This window comes from Cryptomeria japonica, chromosome 8 (genome assembly GCF_030272615.1).
Source record: "Cryptomeria japonica chromosome 8, Sugi_1.0, whole genome shotgun sequence".
NCBI lineage: Eukaryota > Viridiplantae > Streptophyta > Pinopsida > Cupressales > Cupressaceae > Cryptomeria > Cryptomeria japonica.
Genome location: NC_081412.1, coordinates 136,822,307 through 136,844,169, shown reverse-complemented (window position 1 = coordinate 136,844,169; position 21,863 = coordinate 136,822,307). Strand labels below are relative to the sequence as shown.

Here is a 21,863-nt window from a genome sequence, read left to right as displayed (position 1 = left end):
TTTTAAAAGAAAACCGACCACGATTTAAAAAAGCCATCGGCCACATCAATATTACGCAAATTCATGTCATGCACCGATTACTATAATCAAACCTCAATTCAACTTCGTTATCCTTAATTCAACTCTAAATATCTCGAAATATTAGAATAGAAATTGAAAAGGAACCTTTCGTCTTTTGGGCATTGCCAGGGCAAGTATCTGGCCATAAGGGGTAAGTTAAATGTCTATTTTGTGATTCGAACACGGTATCTTCTGTATCTAATTACAGCAACAAATTAAGAAAAAAAGGATTGAAATAATGAGCAACTGGTTATACATAATATATTAATACTCTTTCTGGTCCTATGATATGACTATGTTAAGAAACTTACATAACAGACAGGGTTGACGGTAATTAGACAACTTACAGATCTCTTGTTTGAAGCAACGGGGCTGGTTTGACAAGAGCTGCAAAATCAAAACAGGCCATTTACAGGCTTTTTAGTTTTGTCTGGATCAACTTGTAAACTTTTCTGGTGTATGGAAAGTCTATATTCAGCACTACAACTGCTGCAAAGATTGGCATAGCTGAGGGCGCTAGTTCCCGTCTCTTGCCATTAACCAACTAAACTTCCTCTTCAATTAAGCCATGTTATCCTGCTGCTCAGCACCAACTTGACCTCTAGCTCGAGGCATAAAGCGCTCAGAAAACGTCCTCAAAACCAAGGCCGGCTTCATAGAAATCCGCCCCCATCTTTCCGATCTTGATCCGTGCCCTCCATCACCGGCAAAGCCGCTTGGTTTAGAGCACGCAGGCAGGGCATTCAAACCTGATGGCTCATGCAAATGATGTGAGCCTAAGAAGCCGCAACTCCCATGCAAACCAGGCGTGAGACCCTCCGCTGTGGCGATGTACCACTCACTCGGCTGCTCCGTCTCCTTCCTTACCCTTACCAACGAGTACACCATCGAATCACACCCTGAAGCCTCGTTCGTCGTTTCATCATTTGAAAATATACCTCCGGTTCCGTTAACAACTACCGTGACCTCGCCGGGAAGCGATTGCTGTTCGACTAAACCGAAGTCTGTAGCCGTTGGAATGTCTTGGTCTGAGAGCATAAGGCTTGTCCGGCACACAGGGCACGTGGTGTGAGTGAAGAGCCAGCCGTCAATGCACTCTGGATGGAAAGCGTGGCTGCACTTGGGAAGCAACCGCAGCATCTCATCCTCCGCGAAGTCGCGCAGACAGACCGCGCAGTCGGAGCAGTTGGCCTGTGATTTGAGGCGCTTCACCAGAGTGTAGCTGAAAATGGGGAAGCTCTCGATGACCACCCGCTCCACACCCCGAGCCGCCTCCCTGTTGATGTCCTCCATAGTACTATTGACCTCTATAGTATTATTACGGCGGGGTCTTCTGTAGTCCCAGTTGGTGCTTCGGCGGTGGGCGTAGATGCAAAAGAAGCTGATGAAAAAAAAGAAGCCCAGCAACACCAAAATGATAACCGGTACGGAGATACTGAACGACCGTGTGCAATTGCAGAAGCTACGGGTAGAACTACCCGTATTGTTATTTGTTGCAAAATTCACTATCTTCAATGGCGTAACGGATGTCAGATTACTTCCTTCAGGGAATACTGCAGCGAATTTCTCCATCTTCACAGCAGCCACTCGTCTGCCTATAGAAACTGTTGGCGTCTAAACCATACGAATTAATCGCTGGAAGAGTATGATACAGACTGAGGGTGAGGTCTCATGAGGTGGTTTCCTAAAAAATATTCAGTGGGTGTGGCTGAGAGTTTCAAGATCATTATAAAGCATAGGTTATCAGTTCAAATTTATGGAAGCCGTAGTCTTATGAACTATATTATTTAACATGTACATGGTAATAATATAAAATAACAAAAAAAAATTATCTTGAAATGATTGATAAGTGATAGAAAAAGTTTAAGTTGGTGTGACAATTTCTAATTTCACACCGTACCTTCTTAAATTTGCAGTCCTAAAAATAATAGACTGCTAAAAAAGATTCTTATTAATCCTGTTTTCTTGATCCTTAAAAATAAATCTTAAAGCCTAGAACCTTTGTTCTATCGTTACAGACCCTGATGTTCCACTTGAACATGTATTTTATCTCTGTACACTGAGTCCAACGATTTAACTCGTTAATTATTTATATTGAGAGAACGACCAAGATATATTTGTAAACAGAAACAAGACCAGATGATTTTACCTATGCCCATCTTCCCCACCACTCCCTTCCCCAAATCAGACAAAGACTTTCGAAATCATATTTGGAAGATAAAATCTTTTGGTACATTTCTCCCCAAACTCCAAAACTTAAACAAACAAACAAAAAAAATATAGATAATTCATAAGCATATGCCCAGTGGGAAACTCCATTCGTAAGCACAAATAATAATACTAAGATAAATTTTTAAACATAACTTATGAACTAAGTCATTTCATTAATATTAAACAATCTAAACGATGTTCACCTATTTAATTTTAATAAAATAAATCCGTCTTTCTCTTTTTTTTTTAATACAAGTAAGTTATATAAATAGACAACTCTTAATTATTTAGTATGTTATAATTCTGATGTTAGTGGGAGAAAAATAATTAAAGTTGTTTATGTTTGTAGACATATGAATATTTATAATATTTTATTTTTGTTTCAAATTTCAAAAGATTAGTGATTGAGTAAAATTATGAAGGCTTGATAATTAAATAACATGACTAATATTAATTATTTTTGTTGAAGTATAAGTTCCTCTTGTTAATAGTGCATGTCTTAATAAAGAAATATGCTTATGTTATCACACTCTAGTAGTTATTTAATATTTGAAAATTATTTGGACTAGCTTGTCATTGACGTTAAACTAGCATGCTTATGTTTTAAAAATATTATGTAAAAAATGTCAATAGATATCATTATTAAGGTAATTATTTGATTTGGCCACTATTCCATTTTAAAAAATATTGTATTAGTTTTTTTAATTAAAAAATAGAAAGTTGTAATTATTAAAATCAAATCACATGAAACATGCCAATATATTTTGCTTTATATGTTGGAAATAAAAATCAAGTCAAAACAAAAATAAATTAAATCTTCTAAATGGAAACATGCTCATTTTGTCTCTTTGTTTACTATAGGCTTTTTTCTCTTACACAGAGCTCCTATAATGTTGTCATTGTAGGTTACACCTATCAGCCTAACAAGAAAAGGTCCCTTACAAAGCCTTAAATGTCTTAGAGCAATCTTGAAACATATCCATGATTATATTAACCAACTTAAGCTTGAAATGATAGTGAGCGAGAAGTGAAGCGCATGGAGCGGGAAGTGATGTGCAGGGAGGGTTTCAGGTGAGGAGAAGGAATTAGAAGAAGTGGATGATACAAATGATGGATAAGGAGAGATTACGGTGGAGGTTGTTCTCGACATGGTTCCTATGACCCACATAGTGGAGAATCTTTGCTTGCGGTGCGAGTTGTTAGTGGAGATGGCTTTGGCACCCTTTGCCTCTGTTCTTGGGTTTTCTCCTCCACTGTTGGAGAGGGATTCGGTTGTGTGGCAGGATCCTCTTTGAGCCTTATACTATAAAATTGGGTGGTGTGAGGATTCGAAGCTTCTTGGTTATGCTCTGGTTGGGTTTCTGGTCTCCTCCTACAATGTGTTGGGCTGTTATCCTACTCGAGGGTTGGAGTTCTCCCCTCTTCCTTTGTTGGAGGTTTTTCTCTTCAGATCTTTTCCTGTGGCTATGTTCTTCTCTATTATTATTCTTTGGTTTGGCCATATTTGTTTCTTGGAAGCCAAAGGGTCTATGTCTAGTATGTTTTATGTGTGGGCTTTTGATGTCATTCCTCCGACTTTTCCTTCTGCTACTCTTAAGGAGTTGGTGTCCCTTCCTATGGAGGTGGATTGGGTTGTGATGGAAAATTTTAGGGTTTGGATGATTATGTGGCCTCCTTCTTCTCTCTGTGTGGTTGTGAAGCTAGTGGAGGCTCCTTTTGAGGTGGAGACATCTTTTGTGGAAGAAGTTGGTTCTGAGGCTTTGATGGTGGGTTGCGGCTGCTCTGGATTTGGTCTGCATTCGACTTGGCTCCTCCTTTAGATGGATCTTTTCTTCTATCCCCCTATTGAGGTGGGGGTTGTTTCTTTGGAGGTGGAGATGATTTTCGTGTGTGTGGGGCATGTTTCTTTTGAGTGGATCCTCTGGTATTTTCTTCATTGTATCTTGGTGAGGGTTTCTCTTGCTCCTCTTTCCCGTTCTCATGGCCCTCTGTTTAAGGTGATATGCTCTTCTATGGTGATGGAGAGGATCCATGGGCTTTGGTAGAGATAGATTTGTCTAGGTAGTCAATTTGTTCTTCTTCTTGGCCTATTGTGGTGGCTTTGTCTCTTATTGAGGTGGAGAGAAGGTGTGTGTGATTTTTTCATCTACTGGTTCTTGCATTGTTGGTTGAGGGAGCCTGTGAAAACCCTCTTTGCTTTATTTTCATGGTTTTGGGAGCCTTTCAAAACCCCTTTGTTCTTGATTGTTACTTAATGCTTATCCTCATGGATCTGGTTGTTTTGGTGTTGAGATCTTTGTTTCCAAAGGTTCGGGATATTTGGGCTTGGAAAATCCCCTGGTTTTTGTTGAAGGTTAAGGGAGTCTTTTTAAAACCCTTGGACTTTCTTGTTTAAGTCTTCTCTTCTGTAAGGCTTTGGCCTTCTTTTCTTTTTAGCTAGTGCTGTAATGATTTTTCTTTAGTGATTTGGCTGAGGTTGGGTTGCTGGCTTTCCTAGACTATATCCTTCAGCAACATACTATTGGGGTTTTGGATCCTTGTAAAATCTGAGGGTTTTGGGTCCCTTCAAAACCTATTGTATGGGGTTTCGGGTCCCCTCAAAACATATTTATCCTTAATCAAAAACATATCCATGATTATAAATTATTATAAAATTAAAATAGTAACTTGAAAAATGAATTTAGATTATTGTATAGTTTATGTTTTGTCTTATTATTCTATATATATGTTATATGTGAATTGGTAATTTTCAGTTGCTAGAACTTAAGAACTCATTTCCTATATATTGAAGCTATTTTACTAGCAATGCACCATGGTGTGCAATAACTATGTTGAAGAGGTGTGGAAGGTAAATTAAGGAAAATGTGGTCTAGATTTTTGCATAAATTTGTGTAGTACATGAGCTCAATTGGTAGGCCATGAAGTTGTTTGTGCAAGAAAGGTCTAAATGCAAAAGTGCTAGATTCAAATCTATTGTGCATCTACTAACCAAGATCCAAGCATAACTGAAATTAAACCTTTCAATCAAGAAGATAATCAAGTTTCATTAGCAACATGCTCCTGTTATGTTTGCAATAGGGTGAGAGGGAGAGAGAGGGAGAGAGAGGGAGAGAGAGAGGGATAGAAGGAGGGAGAGAAAGAAGTGGAAAAAATAAGAGACAAATGGGTAAAGAGATATAGATAGAGAAGAAGGTAGAGATATAGATAGTTGGAGATAGATATTGGGAAAGAAGAGAGGAAGATGGAGAGGAGAAATATATGGAGATATAAAGAGAGGCAAGAGAGAGGAATAGATAGAGATGAAAGTGAAAAATAAATAGAGTGATAGAGAGGAAGAGACATAAAGTGATATATAGAGAGAGGGGGAGATATGGTGGTAGAGATAGATAGATAGATAACTAGATAGAGATAGAGGGGTAGATAAAAGAGTAAATATGGAGAGATAGATACATAGATGAAAAGAGATGTATATAGTGGTCTAAAAAGAGGGAGAAGTAGAGAGAGAGGGAGATAGATGGATGGATAGTGGGGGGGGACATGTCTAGAGATAGAGGTGAGAGAGGAAGATAGAGGTAGAGATGAAGATAAACAAAGAGAGGAAGAAGGAAAAAAAGATCAAGAGAGGTAGAGGGATAATAAAGATAGAAAGATAGGGGGATAGAGAGGGAGAGATAGATAGGAAGAGATAGAGAGATATATATAGGAAGAGGGAGAGATAGAGTGATAGATAGATATATAAGGAGATATAGAGAGGAAGGGAGATAGAGATAAAGAGATTAAAAAATAGAGACAACTAAAGATTGAAAAATTGATATGGGTAGAGGGTGAGAGAAGTAGGGAGGACAAAGGAAGAGATAGACATATTGGAAGAGAATGACAGATGTATAGGAAGAGAAAAGGAGAGAGAGGTAGAGATCAATCAATAGATGGGGATAGGGAGCAAATGAGGGAGGGGGAGATGTAAAGGAAGAGAGAGAGAGAGAGAGAGAGAGAGAGAGAGAGAGAGAGAGAGAGAGAGAGAGAGAGAGAGAGAGAGAGAGAGATGGGGGTGTGGATGAGTGAAATTAGTGATATAGATAGATATGGATAGGGAGAGAGATAGAAATATATACATATATATAGTGAGGAGTGAAAGAGATAGAGAGAAATACATGAGATATGGAGCTAATAATAGACAAAGAGAGAGATAACGATAATGATATGTAAATAGAGAGGGAAGGATATATGTAGGTAGAGATAAAAGAGGAAAGAGTGAGAGAGGAAGAATGTGACAAAGACAAGTAATAGAGAAAAAGGTTTAGAGAGAGGAAGAGAGATAGAGAGGAGGAAAGATAGAGATAGAGAGGAAGAAATGTGTAATGTGTGTGTATGTGTTAGAGAGAAGAGACATCAAGATATAAAAAGAGGGAGTGTTGGAGAAAGAGAAAGTGATAATGATAGAAAGAGGGAGAGAGAGAGGGATGTATAGGAATATAAAGAGGAAGAGATAGGGATGGAAGGGAGAGATTTAATAGACATAACTTGAAAAATAGAAAGGAGGTGAGAGAGAGGGAGAGATGAAAGGAGAGAGAAAGAGGGAGAGGGAGAAACATAGATGGAAAGAGGGAAACAATGAGATAGGGGTAGATAGAGAGACTAAAGGATAAAGATATAGGAACTGTTATATAGAGAGATAGAGAGGAATGCAGAGAGAGTGGGAGAGATGAAGGGATAAGAGTGCATAAAGGAAGAGAGAGAGTGAGAAGATATAGAAGTAGAGATATATACAAGAGGGAGTGATAGGGAGAGAGGGAGAGATAGAGAGATAGATGCAGTGGGAAGGATAGATGGGGATAGAGAGATAGGGAGAGGTAAGGAGATATAGATAGGGAGAGAGATGGAGATGGAGATAATAATAAAATGGCCTACTTATTAAGCATAAGTGTTGGACAACATTTTGGCAAGAATCCCACCTCAGGATATGGCCCGAAGAGAGGGGCTCGAGACTAAACAGGGGAGGGGAGGCAGGAGAAATGGGGAGAAAAAGGTCCTCCAGAAGCAAAGAGATGGGGTCGCTTACCATCGTAGCCAATCCTCCTCCTCAAGTTGGCCCCATCTCTTGGCTTCCCGAGGACCCTTTTCTCCCCATTTCTCCCACCTCTCCTCCCCCGTTCAGTCTTTAATGTGTCCAAAGTATTAGGAGGGATTAAAATCCTCCCCCCATCAAATTACACTCATTCCTTGGTCATTTATGGAATTCTAGATCATGTAGGGAGGTATGTAGTTTTTTTCCCTAATAAGTTATGAAAATTTGATGAATAAATATATGTCATGAATTTGGTGTGAAAGATAAGGTAAAATCCACAAAATTCATGATATAACTAGCTTAGTATAGACATGAATATAATTAAAACGTAGAAGACTAGCACTTCTTAATGGTAGCATGACCATACTCGTCTTTTGCAATTGAAATTGCATGCAAATCCATTTCCTATAAATGGACAATGGTTTCTTAAAGGTGGGATACAACTTAATGAGTAGTTGTGAGGTGAAATCCAATCACTAATGGTATCCTAAGAAGATTTAGATAGTGGCTAAAGTAAACAAGATGAAATTCATACATCTGATGTAGGATGAGAGGTGAGAAATGGAGATGGGTTTCATTATATAACTAAAGGCCAAGACTAGAAATTATATTGAAAGTTTAAAATTATGTGAAAATTCTACAAATAGGTTAAAAGAGTAAAGGAAGAAATATGAAGCAATGTGACAGAAAGAGACATGAGATGTGACATCGAGATTGGATATCTTGGTGGAAAACTAGAAGTCTAGATGTTAGCTCTTAATGTTCATTGATTAGCCACAATAAATTTTTAAATGAAATACTTAAAAATACAAATGGACAATAGGTTGGAAGATTTTTTCTATGACTAGACATGGAAATGGAAATGTGGAAGTCTAAAAAACTCTTCAAAGTCAAGAAAATGAGTGAATTAAGGATGCAGAAATATGTACGGTAAAGACATCTCAATCAATAAAATAATTCTACAAATGAATGAAAAGAACAAAAAACCTAATTGGAAATTTTGCAAAAAGGCAATATGAGTTATAACCAAAAGTGGAGGTAGAACTAGAGGAAATTTTACAAAGTAACAAGGTTTCACAAAAGGAGGAGTGGAAGAATATGTAGGAAGTGAAGGAAGGACACAACATAGGGATGAGAGATTCTAGATAACCATCAACACCCTAGAAATCCATCAAGCAATGAAAGAAGTAGGGATGTACTACAAAATAAAATGGAAGGTCAAGAGGAGAGATATAAGTTTAAATGTTTGTAAAAATCATACAATCAAATGGAACAAAGGAAAGGATACCAAGAAAACACCTTTGTATAACTTTTTTATTGGACTGCAAATTAATATAAGAGGTCAAACAAGAGGAAGAAGTCTGGTAGTCTACCAAAATTTCACAACTCAGCCAAAACTCGAAAAACAATTAAAACACTCCCAAACTTAGATCTTTATTATATTTTTGTAATTTCCATGAACATAGAAGATGAAAAGAAATACCGCTATGAAAAGTTGACCACATGAAAGCTACTTGAATATTTTTCAAATTAGTTATAGATGATGTGAAAATGAGTCCAAATGTATATATGTATGTAAGCTTAAATGAATTTTGTTTGTTATTAAATTGACCACCAATAAGACTAATCCTAATTCATTTAAAAAAAGTATTAAAATAATGTAAATACATCAAAACATCATCATTTAAGCATGCACAGAAACTCAATAATACATCATTAACTTACATCACTATCTAACATATATTGCATGATTAGACATATTATCTTTGATCATTTTAGAAAGCTATTAAATCAACATCTCGTGAGTTAAAAATTAATCATTTCTTACAAACTTCCCCAAAAAATCATGTGACAACACTATTCATTCACTATTATATTACCACATACCTAAGCGAGTCTATGTTTATAGGGATGAAAAGTCTAGTGGGTCCAAATTCATTAAATTTTAAAACTGAACCGACCATGATAAAAAACAAGCCATCGGCCACATCAATATTACGCAGATTCAAGTCATGCACTCATTACTATAATCAAACTTCAATTCAACTTCCTCATCTTAAATTCAACTCCAAATATTTCGAAATATTAGAATAGATAATTCGTGAGCATATCTCCAAATAATAATACTTAGATAAAGTTTTTAAACATAACTTATGAGTTAAGTCATTTCATTAAAATTAATCAATCTAAACGATTTTTACCTATCTAATTCTATTAAAATTAAATCGTCTTTCTCTTTTTGTTTTAATAGCAAGTAGGTACTCTTGATTATTTAATATGTTATAATTTTGATTTTAGTGGGAGAAAAATAATTATAGTTGTTTATATCTGTAGACACATGAATATTTATAATATTTTGTTTTTCTCAAATTTCAAAATTCGGTAAAATTATGAAAACTTGGTAATTAAATAACATAACTAATATTAATTATTTTTGTCAAAGTATAAATTCATCTAGTTAATAGTGCATGTCTTATTAAAGAAATATGTTCATGTTATCACAATCTATTAGTTATTTAATATTTAAAAATTATTGGGACCAATTTGTCATTGATGTTAAACTAGCATGCTTTTATTTAAAAAATATTATGTTAAAAAAGTTAATAGATGTCATTATTAAGGTAATTATTTTATTTGGCCACTACTCCATTTAAAATAATATTTAGTTAATTAGAAACATGCCCATATTAAATAACATTGATAGATGTCATTATTAAGGTAATTATTTTATTTGTCTATTATTCGATTTATAAATATAATGTTATTATATTTTAATTAAAAAATAGAAATTTGCAATTATTAAAATCAAATCACATGAAACATGTCCATATTTTTTTCTTTATATGCTAGAAATGGAAATTAAATCATCTAAATGGAAGCATGGTCATTTTGTCTCTTTGTTTACTCTTAGCTTTTTTTTCTTACTTTGAACTCCTATAATGTTGTCATTGTAGGTTACACCTATTACCCTAACAAAAAAAGGTCCCTTACAAAGCATTAAATATCATAGAACAATTTTAAAACATATTCATGATTATAGATTATTATAAAATTAAAATGGTAACTTTAAAAATGATTTTATATTTTCTATATATGTTATTATGTGAATTGGTAATTTCCAATCACTAATAGTTGTTGGAGTAGAAACTATTTTTCTAGATATTGAATCTATCTTACTAGTGATTGCACCATTAGTGTGCAGTGAGTAATGTCCAAGACGAGTGGAGGGTCAACTAACAAAAAAATTGGTCTAGTTTTTTGCATAAATTTGTGTAGTACATGAGGTCAATTGGTAAGCCATGATGTTGCTTGTGCAAGAAAGGTCTCAATGCAAAAGTGCTATATTCAAATCAATTATGCATCCACTTACAATGATGCAATCATAACTGAAATAAAACCTTTAAATCAAGAAGATAATCAAGTATCATTAGCAACATGGTCATGTTATGTTTGTGATAAGATGAGAGGGAGAGAGAGGGATAGATAGGGATAGAAAGAGGGAAAGAAAGAAGTAAAAAAAAAAGAGACAAATGGGTAAAGAGATATAGATAGAGAATAAGATAGAGATATAGATAGATTTGGAGATAGAGATGGGGAAAGAAGAGAGGAAAATAGAAAGGAGAAATATATAGAGAGATAAAGAGAATTAGGAGAGAGGAATAGATAGAGATCAAAGTGAAAAATACATAGAGTAATAGAGAGGAAGATATATGAAGATAAAGATAGAGACATAGATAGAAAGTGATATATAGAGAGAGAGGGGTAGACATAGTGGTAGAGATAGATAGATAGAAAGATAAACAATTAAAAAGATCATAGATAGATAGATAGAGTGATATAGAGAGAGAGATAGATTGATGGATGGATAGAGGGGGACATTTCTAGAGAGGGAGATAGAGGTAGAGATGAAGATAAAGCAAGAGAGTTTATCTCCTTCTGTGGCACTTGTTAACTTGTATGTTTGGTCACCTTTTGAAAAAAAATGCCTAATAGTCTCTTCTTAACAACAAACTTATTAAGTATATTGACTAAAACTAAAAGCTTGAAAATATACAAAGTATTGAAACATACAAAATCATATTAAAAAAATAAAGATTTTTTTAGATACAATAAATTAGCATTAGATAAACAATTAAAAATATCATTTATTATCTATGGGATGATATGAAAACCAATAACAAAAACAACATCCATATGATATTAAAATATATTAAAAATAGAGAACACAACTTTAACAATAGGTAAAATCCATAAAACATGTTAATCAAACTCACATAAACTACATACAAACCATGACCAAGTAGAAGTTGGCTAAACTAGAGAAGGATAAATGCAAAATGTTCTACGATTTTTTATCGAGAAAACAATACTGAAGAAATCTACAATCATCCATTATTTTATTTTATTTTTTTTGGTCTATATGCCTGATCACCTTACAACTCAACAACAATCAATAACTCATTTCTACCATGTCTTAAAGAGTGAAATGAGATATTAGAGTCATAACAAATGACTCATTTTTGTAAAAAAAATAAAGAGCCTTAATATATCATCAAATATTTCCATGTGGGCGACTGAAAAGAGAGACAAATACTTAATAATGAAGTCTCTAAATAATTAGAGAACTGATCATACATATTTTCTAAATATTCTTATTTTTTTCCTCCTATGATGTGATTCGTTATACCATGTAGCCAACAATATTGAATGACCTCCATAATATAATGACCATTACCATGCTCTCCTCTATTTTCCATAACATCATGTGATCTTAGAGAAAGAACTACAGTCCTTTATAAATGCATTAACTATCATGCCTATTTTAATCATCTCCATATGCCCAAACACTATAAATTGTTCCTTTTACATTAGCAAGAATAAATTTATCTGCATAGATCACCTCTTTAAGGTGTCCAAATTTAATAGGAATCATTAAAATCCTTCTCCATCTAATTGCACTCATTCCTAGATCATTTATACAATTCTAGATCATGTAGGGAGGTAGGTAGTTTTTCTCCCTAATAAGTTATGAAAAATTGATGAAGCAATATATATATCATGAATTTGGTGTGAAAGAAAAGCTAAAATCAACAAAATACATGATATAACAAACTTAGAATATACATGAAAATAATTAGGAGATAGAAGACAACCACTTCTTATTGGTAGCATAGCCACACTCTGCTTTGGCAATTGAAATTGCATGCAAATCTGTGTCTTAGAAATGAAAAATGGTTTCTTGGGTGGGATACAACTTACGGAGTTGTTGTGAGGCAAAATCCAATCACTAATGGTATGCTAGAAGGATTTAGATAGTGGTTAAAGTAAACAAAATGAAGTTCATACATTTGATGTAGGATGAGAGGTGAGAAACGAAGATGGGTTTCATTATATAACTAAAGGCCAAGACTATAATTTATAATGAAAATTTGGAATTATATAGAAATTCTACAAATAGGTGAAAAGAGTAAAGGAAGAAATATAAAAGCAATTTAAGAGAAGAGAGATGAGATGTGACATCAAGATGGGATATCTTGGTGAAAAACTAGAAGTCTAGATGTTAGCTTAAACTCTGCATAAGAAGAAATAAATAACAAATGCATTAGGGACCTCTGAGGGAACTCAATATAAACATGGACATTTGGGTACGACATTAGAATGAAACTCTTAGCATTCATTGATTAGCCACAAGAAATTTTAAAATGAAATGCTAAAAAATAAAAATGGGCAAGAGGTGGGAAGAATTTTTATATGAGTAGACATGGAAATGGAAATGTGGAAGTCTAGAAAACTCTTTAGAATCAACAAAATGAGTGATTTAAAGATGTAGAAATATAAACATTGAAATGGAAATTTAGAACTCTAAAAAAACTCTTCGAAGTCAAGAAAATGAGTTAATACATCATTATAGACATTTATAAAGAATCAATAATGCATCATTAACTTACATTACTAGCTAACATATATTTCATAATTAGACCTATTATCTTTGCTCATTTTAGAAGCTATTAAATCAACATCTAGTGTGTCAAATATTAGTCATTTCTTAGAAAACTCCCCAAAAAAACATGTGACAACAATATTCATTGACTATTATATTACCAAATACCTAGGTGAGTGTCTTTATAGGGATGAAAAGTCTACTCGGTCCAATTTCATTAAAGTTTAGAAGTGAACCGACCACGATTAAAATTTAGGCATCGCCCACATCAATATTACGCAGATTCAAGTCATGCACTGATTTATAATCAAACTTCAATTCAACTTCGTCATCTTAAATTCAATTCCAAATATTTCAAAATATTAGAATAGAAATTGAAAAGGAACCATTCGTCTTTTGGGCGTTGCCAGGGCAAGGGCCTGCCATAAGGGGGAAGTTAGATGTCTATTTTGTGATTCGAACATGTTATCTTCTGTATCTAAATTACAGCAACAAATTAAGTAAAAAACGATTGAAATAATGAACAACTGGTTATACATAATATATTAATACTCTTTCTCGTCTTATGATATGACTATGCTAAGAAATTTACATAACAGACAGGGTAGCTAGGAAGCTTAGAGATCTCTTATTTGAAGCAACGCGGCTACTTTGAGAAAAGTTGCAAAACCAAAACAGGCCATTTACATGCTTTTAGGCAGACTGCGTCGTCAATAGTTTTGTCTGGATCAACTAGTAAACTTTTGTGGTGTATGGAAAGTCTATTCAGCACTAGTAAACTTTTGTGCTGTATGTCTGAGAGCGCTAGTTCCTGTCTCTTGCCCTTAACCAGCTAAACTTCCTATTCAATTAAGCCATGTTATCCTGCTGCTCAGCACCAACTTGACCTCTAGCTCGAGGGATAAAGCGCTCAGAAAACGTCCTCAAAACCAAGGCCGGCTTTATAGAAATCCGGCCCCATCTTTCAGATCTTGATCCATGCCCTGCATTGCCGACAAACCCGCCTCGTTTAGAGCACTCGAACAGGGCATGAGAACCTGACGGCTCATGCAAATAATGCACGCCTACGAAGCTGTAACTCCCATGCAAACCAGGCGTGAGACCCTCCGCTGTGGCGATGTACCACTCACTCGGCTGCTCCGTCTCCTTCCTTACCCTTACCAACGAGTACGCCCTCGAATCACGCCCTGAAGCTTCGTCCGTTGTATCATCATCTGAAATATCTATGAAGGGGTTAACTCCGGCTCCGTTGTCAATAACGACGGTGACCTCGCCGGGAAGCGATTGCTGTTCGACTACACCGAAGCCTGTAGCCGTTGGAATGTCTTCGCAAAGGCTTGTCCGGCACACAGGGCACGTGGTGTGAGTGAAGAGCCAGCCGTCAATACATTCCGGATGAAAAGCGTGGCTGCACTTGGGAAGCGACCGCAGCATGTTGTCCTCCGCGAAGTCGCTCAGACAGACCGCGCATTCGGAGCAGTTGGCCTGTGATTTGAGGCGCTTCACCAGACTGTAGCTGAAAATGGGAATGCTCTCGATGACCACCCGCTCCAAACCCCGGGCGGCCTCCCTGTTGATGGCCTCCATAGTACTATTCGCTTCTGTATTATTACGGCCCAGTCTTCTGTAGTCCCAGTTGGTGCTTCGGCGGTGGGCGTAGATCCAAAAGAAGTAGATGAACAAAAAGAATCCCAGCAACGCCAAAATGGTAACTGGTAAGGAGATACTGAACGACCGTGTGCAATTGCAGAAGCTACTGGTAGAATTACCCGTATTGTTATTTGCTGCTAAACTCACTATCTTCAATGGCGTAAGGGACGTCAGATTACTTCCTTAAGGGAATATTGCAGCGAATCTCTCCATATTAACAATAGCCACTCGTCTGCCTATAGAAACTGTTGGTGTCTATACCATACGAATTAATCGTTGGAAGTTCCTTAGAGATTTTCTAGGGTTATTGTAAAGGAGATGGTCTGAATAATTTTGTAGTTCAGTTTAAGCTTTAAAAGTTTAAATTTTGAAAGCTATAATTTATGAATTGTATAGGATAATAAATATAAAAAATTAAAAAATTAATTGTAAAAATTAAAAAATTTGAGATGATTGAGAAGTAGTGGAAAAAAGTGTAAGTTAGTCGGGTAATTTCTAATCCCACTCCACGATTTTAAATTTACAGTGCGGGCTGCTATTTTTTAGAAAAAAGATTCTAATTAATCTTGTAGTAATTGTTTTTTTGTTCTATAAGACCTCTTAACACTTAAAAATAGATCCTGAAACTCCTTCATGAGACCCTATCCCAATTTCCAAGTTATCATTATTTTCTTTCTCGACATTGTCTAGAATGAATTAACTCACTATTATTTATACTGAGAATGCCCAAAAAAAAGACCAAAATAAATTTGTTAAATAGAAACAAAAGAAGATGATTTTACCAATATTGTTTGATAGGCCAAGACTTTTAAAAATATATTTACAAGATAAAAATTTTGCATTTCTCCCCAAACTCCAAAACTTAATTAGGAAAAAAAATTAGACAATTCATTAGAAATATATCGAGGGGTAAACTCTACTAGCAAGTGCAAATAATAATATTAAGATATGAAATAAGTCTTTCATTAATATTTTCATAAGCAACTCTAAATAACATTTATTATAGAGTTTTAATAAAAGTACTAAGTCTTACTCTATTTTTTAATAGCATGTAGGTTATATATATTGTAAATATACAACTCTTAATTGTTTAGTATGTTATAATTTTGGTGTTAAAGGAAAAAAAACACTATTAAAATTTGTTTATATTTATAGACACGTGAATAGTGTAATATTTTATTATTTTCAAATTTCAAAAGATTAGTGATTGAGTAAAATTACAAAGACTTGATAATTAAATAACATGGTTATTATTAATTATTTTTGTCAAAGCATATCTTAGTAAAGAATCATGTCCATTCTATCAAAGTCAAATAGCTATTTAATATTTGAAAATTCTTTCGATTTACTTGTCATTAATGTTAAACCAACATACTTATATTTAACAAAATTTATGTAAAAATGTCAATAGATATCATTATTAAGGTAATTATTTTATTTGAATTTTATTTTATTTTTTCAAATTTTTTTTTATAGGTAATAGGCCATAGCTGCAATATTTTGAATTATTTTTATTATTATTATTATGTTTGATTAGATTGACCCAAGACCTTCCCTATTATGGAAGGCCAAGAGTCACAGCTTAGAGTTCCACTTTTAGATGTCCCTATTGGGAGTTGAACTTGGGTCTCCACAGTGAGAACCCAGTGTTTTAACTGGTTAAGCTCAACCCCTTGGATTCATTTGAAAATTTATTATGCTAATTTATTTTAATTAAAAAATAGAAAGTTGCAATTATTAAAATCAAGTCACATCAAATAGAAAAATTAGAAACATGTCCATGTTAAAAAACATCCGCAAACATCATTATTAAGGTAATAATTTTATTTGTCCATTATTCCATTTAAAAAGTTATTATTTTATTATATTTAAATTAAAAAATAGAAAGTTGCAATTATTCAAATCAAATCAATTCCAATACAAAAATTAGAAATATGCCATTATTTTTTATTTTATATGACAAAAATAAAAAATCAAATCCAATAATCTTCTAAATAGAAACTCAAAAAACAACCAAAACACTCCCAAACTTAGATCTTTATTATATTTTTGTAACTTCCAATATCTAATATGAATATAAGAGATGAAAATAAATATCACTATAAAATTTAACTACATGAAAGCTACTTGAATATTTTTCAAATTAGTTATATATGATGTGAAAATGAGTCCAAATATATATGTATATATGAACTCAAATGAATTTTGTTTGTTATTAAATTGACCATCAATATAACCAACCCTAATTCATTTAAAAAACACATTGAAATAATGTAAAGACATCATAACATCATCAATTAAACATGCATAGAAACTCAATAATGCATCATTAACTTACATCACTATCCAACATATATTGCATGATTAGACATATTATCTTTGATCATTTTAGAAAGCTATTAAATCAACATTCCGTGAGTTAATAATTAATCATTTCTTGAAAACTCCCCCAAAAAATCATGTGACAACACTATTCATTCACTATTATATTACCACATACCTAGGTGAGTCTGTCTTTATAGGGATGACAAGTCTACTGGGTCCAATTTCATTAAATTTTAAAACTGAAACGACCATGATAAAAAAAAAGCTATCGGCCACATCAATATTACGCAGATTCAAGTCATGCACTCATTACTATAATCAAACTTCAATTCAACTTCGTCATCTTAAATTCAACTCCAAATATTTCGAAATATTAGAATAGAAATTGAAAAGGAACCATTCGTCTTTTGGGCATTGCGAGGGCAAGGGCCTTCCCCATAAGGGAAAAATTAAATGTCTACTTTGTGATTCGAACATGGTATCTTCTGTATCTAAATTACAGCAATAAATTAAGAAAATAAGGATTGAAATAATGAACAATTGGTTATACATAATTTATTAATACTCTTTGTCGTCCTATGATATGACTATGCTAAGAAATTTAGATAACAGACAGGGTTGACGGTACCTAGGCAGCTTACAGATCTCTTGTTTGAAGCAACATGGCTGCTTTGACGAGAGTTGCAAAATCAAAACAGGCATTTACAGGCTTCTAGGGAGACGGCGTCGTTAATAGTTTTGTCTCGATCAACTTGTAAACTTTTGTGGTGTATGGAAAGTCTATTCAGCACTACAACCACTACATTGACTGGCCTGTCCGAGAGCACAAGGTCCCGCCTCTTCAATTAAGCCATGTTATCCTGCTGCTCAGCACCAACTTGACCTCTAGCTCGAGGCAAAAAGCGCTCAGAAAACGTCCTCAAAACCAAGCCTGGCTTCATAGAAATCCGCCCCCATCTTTCCGATCTTGATCCATGCCCTGCATCGCCGACAAACCCGCCGGGTTTAGAGCACGCAGGAAGGGCATTAAAACCTGACGGCTCATGCAAATGATGCACGCCTACGAAGCTGCAACTCTCATGCAAACCAGGCGTGAGACCCTCCGCTGTGGTGATGTACCACTCACTCGGCTGCTCCCTCTCCTTCCTTACCATTACCAACGAGTACTCCCTCAAATCACACCTTGAAGCCTCGTTCGTTGTATCATCATCTGAAATATCTACGACGGAGTTAACTCCGGTTCCGTTGTCAATAACGACGGTGACCTCGCCGGAAGGCGATTGCTGTTTGACTAAATTGAAGTCTGTAGGCGTTGGAATATCCTTGTCTGAGAGCGTAAGGCTTGTCCGGCACACAGGGCAGGTGGTGTGAGTGAAGAGCCAGCCGTCAATGCATTCTGGATGAAAAGCGTGGCTGCACTTGGGAAGCAACCGCAGCATGTCTTCCTCCGCGAAGTCGCTCAGACAGACCGCGCAGTCGGAGCACTTAGCCTGTGATTTGAGGCGCTTTACCAGACTGTAGCTGAAAATGGGGAAGCTCTCGATGACCACCCGCTCCAGACCCCGGGCCGCCTCCCTGTTATTACTATTGGCCTCCATAATATTATTGGCCTCTGTATTATTACGGTGCGATCTTCTGTAGTCCCAGTTGGTGCTTCGGCGGTGGGCGTAGATCCAAAAGGAGATGAAAAGAAAGAAGCTCAGCAATGCCAAAATGGTAATTGGTTAGGAGATACTGAACGACCGTGTGCAATTGCAGAAGTTACTGGTGGAATTACCCGTATTGTTATTTGCTGCTAAACTCACTATCTTCAATGGCGTGACGGACGTCAGATTACTTCCTTGAGGGAATATTGCAGCGAATCTCTCCATCTTCACAGCAGCCACTCGTCTGCCTATAGAAACTGTTGGTGTCTAAACCATACGATTTAATCGCTGGAAGTTCAAATAAAAAATTGAGCGGGTGCTGAGATTTTCTAGGATAAAATCCAATTGGTGTTTGAGATTCTCTAGGATAAAATCCAATTGGTGTCGAGATTTTCTAAGACTATTTGTAAAGTAGATGGTCTTATGAATTTTGTAGTTCAGTTTAAGTTTAAAAGTTTAAATTCTAAAATTTATGGAAGCTATAATTTATGAATTGTATAGGGTAATAAATATACAAAATATAAAATAATTAACCATAAAAATTAAAAAACTTAAGATGACTGAGAAGTGGTGGAAAAAAGTGTAAGTTGGTATGGCAATTTCTAATCCACACCTCACCAGCTTAAATTTAGAGTCTGGACTGCTATTTTTTAGAATAAAGATTCTAATTAATCCTGTAGTAATTGTTTTTTTCTCTATAAGACCTCTTAACGCTTAAAAATAGATCTTGAAACCCTTTCATGAGACCCTATCCCAATTTTCAAGTTATCATTATTTTCTCTCTAGACATGATTTTCAAGTTATCATTATTTTCTCTCTAGACATTGTCTCCAGTGAGTTCTCACTATTATTTATACTGAGAATGCCACAAAAGAATGACCAAGATAAATTTGTTAAATAGAAACAAGAAGGAGATGATTTTACCAATACCCATCTTCAATGACACTCCCTTCCTCAAATATTGTTTGTCAAGCCAAGACTTTGAAAAACATATTTGCAAGATAAAAGTTTTAAATAGACAATTCATTAGAATATGTCATAAGCAATTCTAAATGACGGTTATCTAAAGAGTTTTAATAAAATTGCTAAGTCTTGCTCTATTTTTTAATAGCAAGTAGGTTATATATATACACAATTCTTAATTGTTTAGTATGTTATGATTTTGGTGTTTAAGGAAAAAAATAATTATTAAAAATTGTTTATATTTATAGAAACATGAATAGTATAATATTTAATTATTTTCGAATTTCAAAAGATTAGTGATTGAGTAAAATTACGAAGACTTGATAATTAAATAACATGGTTAATATTAATTAAAAAAAAATCAAATCCATTAATCTTCTAAATGGAAACATGCTCATTTTCTCTTTGTTTACTATTAGCTTTTTGTTTTTCTTACATAGATGTGTTGAGCTACTATAGTGTTTCCATTGTAAGTTACGCCTATCCTAATCACAAGATAAGACAAGTTCTCTTACAAAGCATTAAATGGCCCAAAGCAATCTTGAAGCATATCCATGATTATAGATTATTATAAAATTAAAACACTAACTTCAAAATGATTTTACATTATTGTATAGATTACGCTTTCTCTTATTATTCTATATATGTTAGTGTGTGACTTGGTAATTGCTAATATCTAATAGTTGTTGGATTAAAAAGTCATTTTCCAGATATTGAAGCTATCTTACTAAAAATTAAAATATTTTCTAAAATTATATGTTTTAAATTTTGTGTTTTGAAGAGATGCATAATTTACAAACTAGAAATTGCGCCTTAGTGTGCAATGGGTATGTTGAAGAGGTGTAGAAAGTCAACTAGGTCTAAATTTGGTCAATTGTTTTGCATAAATTTGTATAGTACATAAGATCAATTGGTAAGAAAAATTTCAAAAATGATGTTGCTTGTGCAACAAAGGTCTCAATGGAGAAGTGATAGTTTCAAATCCACCTTATATCCTCTTACAAGGTTCCAATTATAACTAAAACACAAAATTTTAATTAGAAAGATTATCAAGTTCCATAACCAATAGGTTCATGTTATGTTTGCAATCAAGCGAGAGGGAGAGAGAGGTAGAGGGGGGGGAAAGCAAGAGAGAAAGAGAGAGATACAAGAAAAATAAAGAGAGAGAGAGAGAGAGAGAGAGAGAGAGAGAGACAGAGAGACAGAGACAGAGAGAGAGAGAGAGAGAGAGAGAGAGAGAGAGAGAGAGAGAGAGAGAGAGAGAGAGAGAGAGAGAGAGAGAGAGAGAGAGAGAGAGAGAAATATGGAAATATGGATATAAATAGGAAAATAGGTATGAATTTAGAGGTTTAAAATGAGGGATAGGGAGAGAAAGAGGGAGAGAGATATGAATATATAGAGGGAGACATGTATATAGATAGAGGAGGGGGGAGAAAGATAGAGGTAGAAAGAAATATAGAGTGAGAGAGGAAGAGGATAAAATTGATAGAGAGATGAAGAGATGTAGAGTGAGAGATAAAGATATAAAGATAGGGAGATAAAGAGGTCTATAGAGGAATATGGAGAGATAAAGAGATATATAGATGGCGAGATAAAGTGATAGAGATATAGAGATATAAGGAGACATAGAGAGAGGGAGAGATGGAGAGAGATACAAAGATTGATATATAGATATACAGAGAGAAATAGAGATAGACAAATAGATATGAAGGTAGAGGGAGAGAAATATGGGGAGATAGAGGAAGAGATAGACATATATTGGAAGAGGAGAAAGAGATAGATATATACAAGAAGAGAAAGGGAGAGAGAGGTAATGATAAAGAGATAGATAGTGGGATACAGAGAGAATGCGGGAGGGAGAGATAGGGAGAAATAGATAGAGAGGGAGAGATATAGATAGAGAGAAATATAAAGAAATGAAGAGGGATATGGAGAGAGGTAGAGATAGAGAAAGGGAGGGAGAAACAAGGAGTGCACGTTTATGAGTTAGAGAGAGAATTAG

The 21,863-nt window shown here is 34.7% G+C and overlaps 2 protein-coding genes across 2 annotated transcripts; both read right to left on the bottom strand.

Annotated features, from left to right (window-relative positions):
* Positions 1 to 228: 228 nt before the first annotated feature.
* Positions 229 to 1,405, bottom strand: LOC131032322 (RING-H2 finger protein ATL64-like). Its single transcript, XM_057963267.2, has one exon. The coding sequence runs from the start codon at positions 1,351 to 1,353 to the stop codon at positions 622 to 624; it is 732 nt and encodes a 243-aa protein (XP_057819250.2). The 5' UTR covers positions 1,354 to 1,405; the 3' UTR covers positions 229 to 621.
* A 12,721-nt stretch (positions 1,406 to 14,126) lies between these two features.
* On the bottom strand, positions 14,127 to 14,864 carry LOC131032287 (E3 ubiquitin-protein ligase ATL59-like). The gene has a single exon (XM_057963220.2). The coding sequence runs from the start codon at positions 14,862 to 14,864 to the stop codon at positions 14,127 to 14,129; it is 738 nt and encodes a 245-aa protein (XP_057819203.2).
* Positions 14,865 to 21,863: the final 6,999 nt, after the last annotated feature.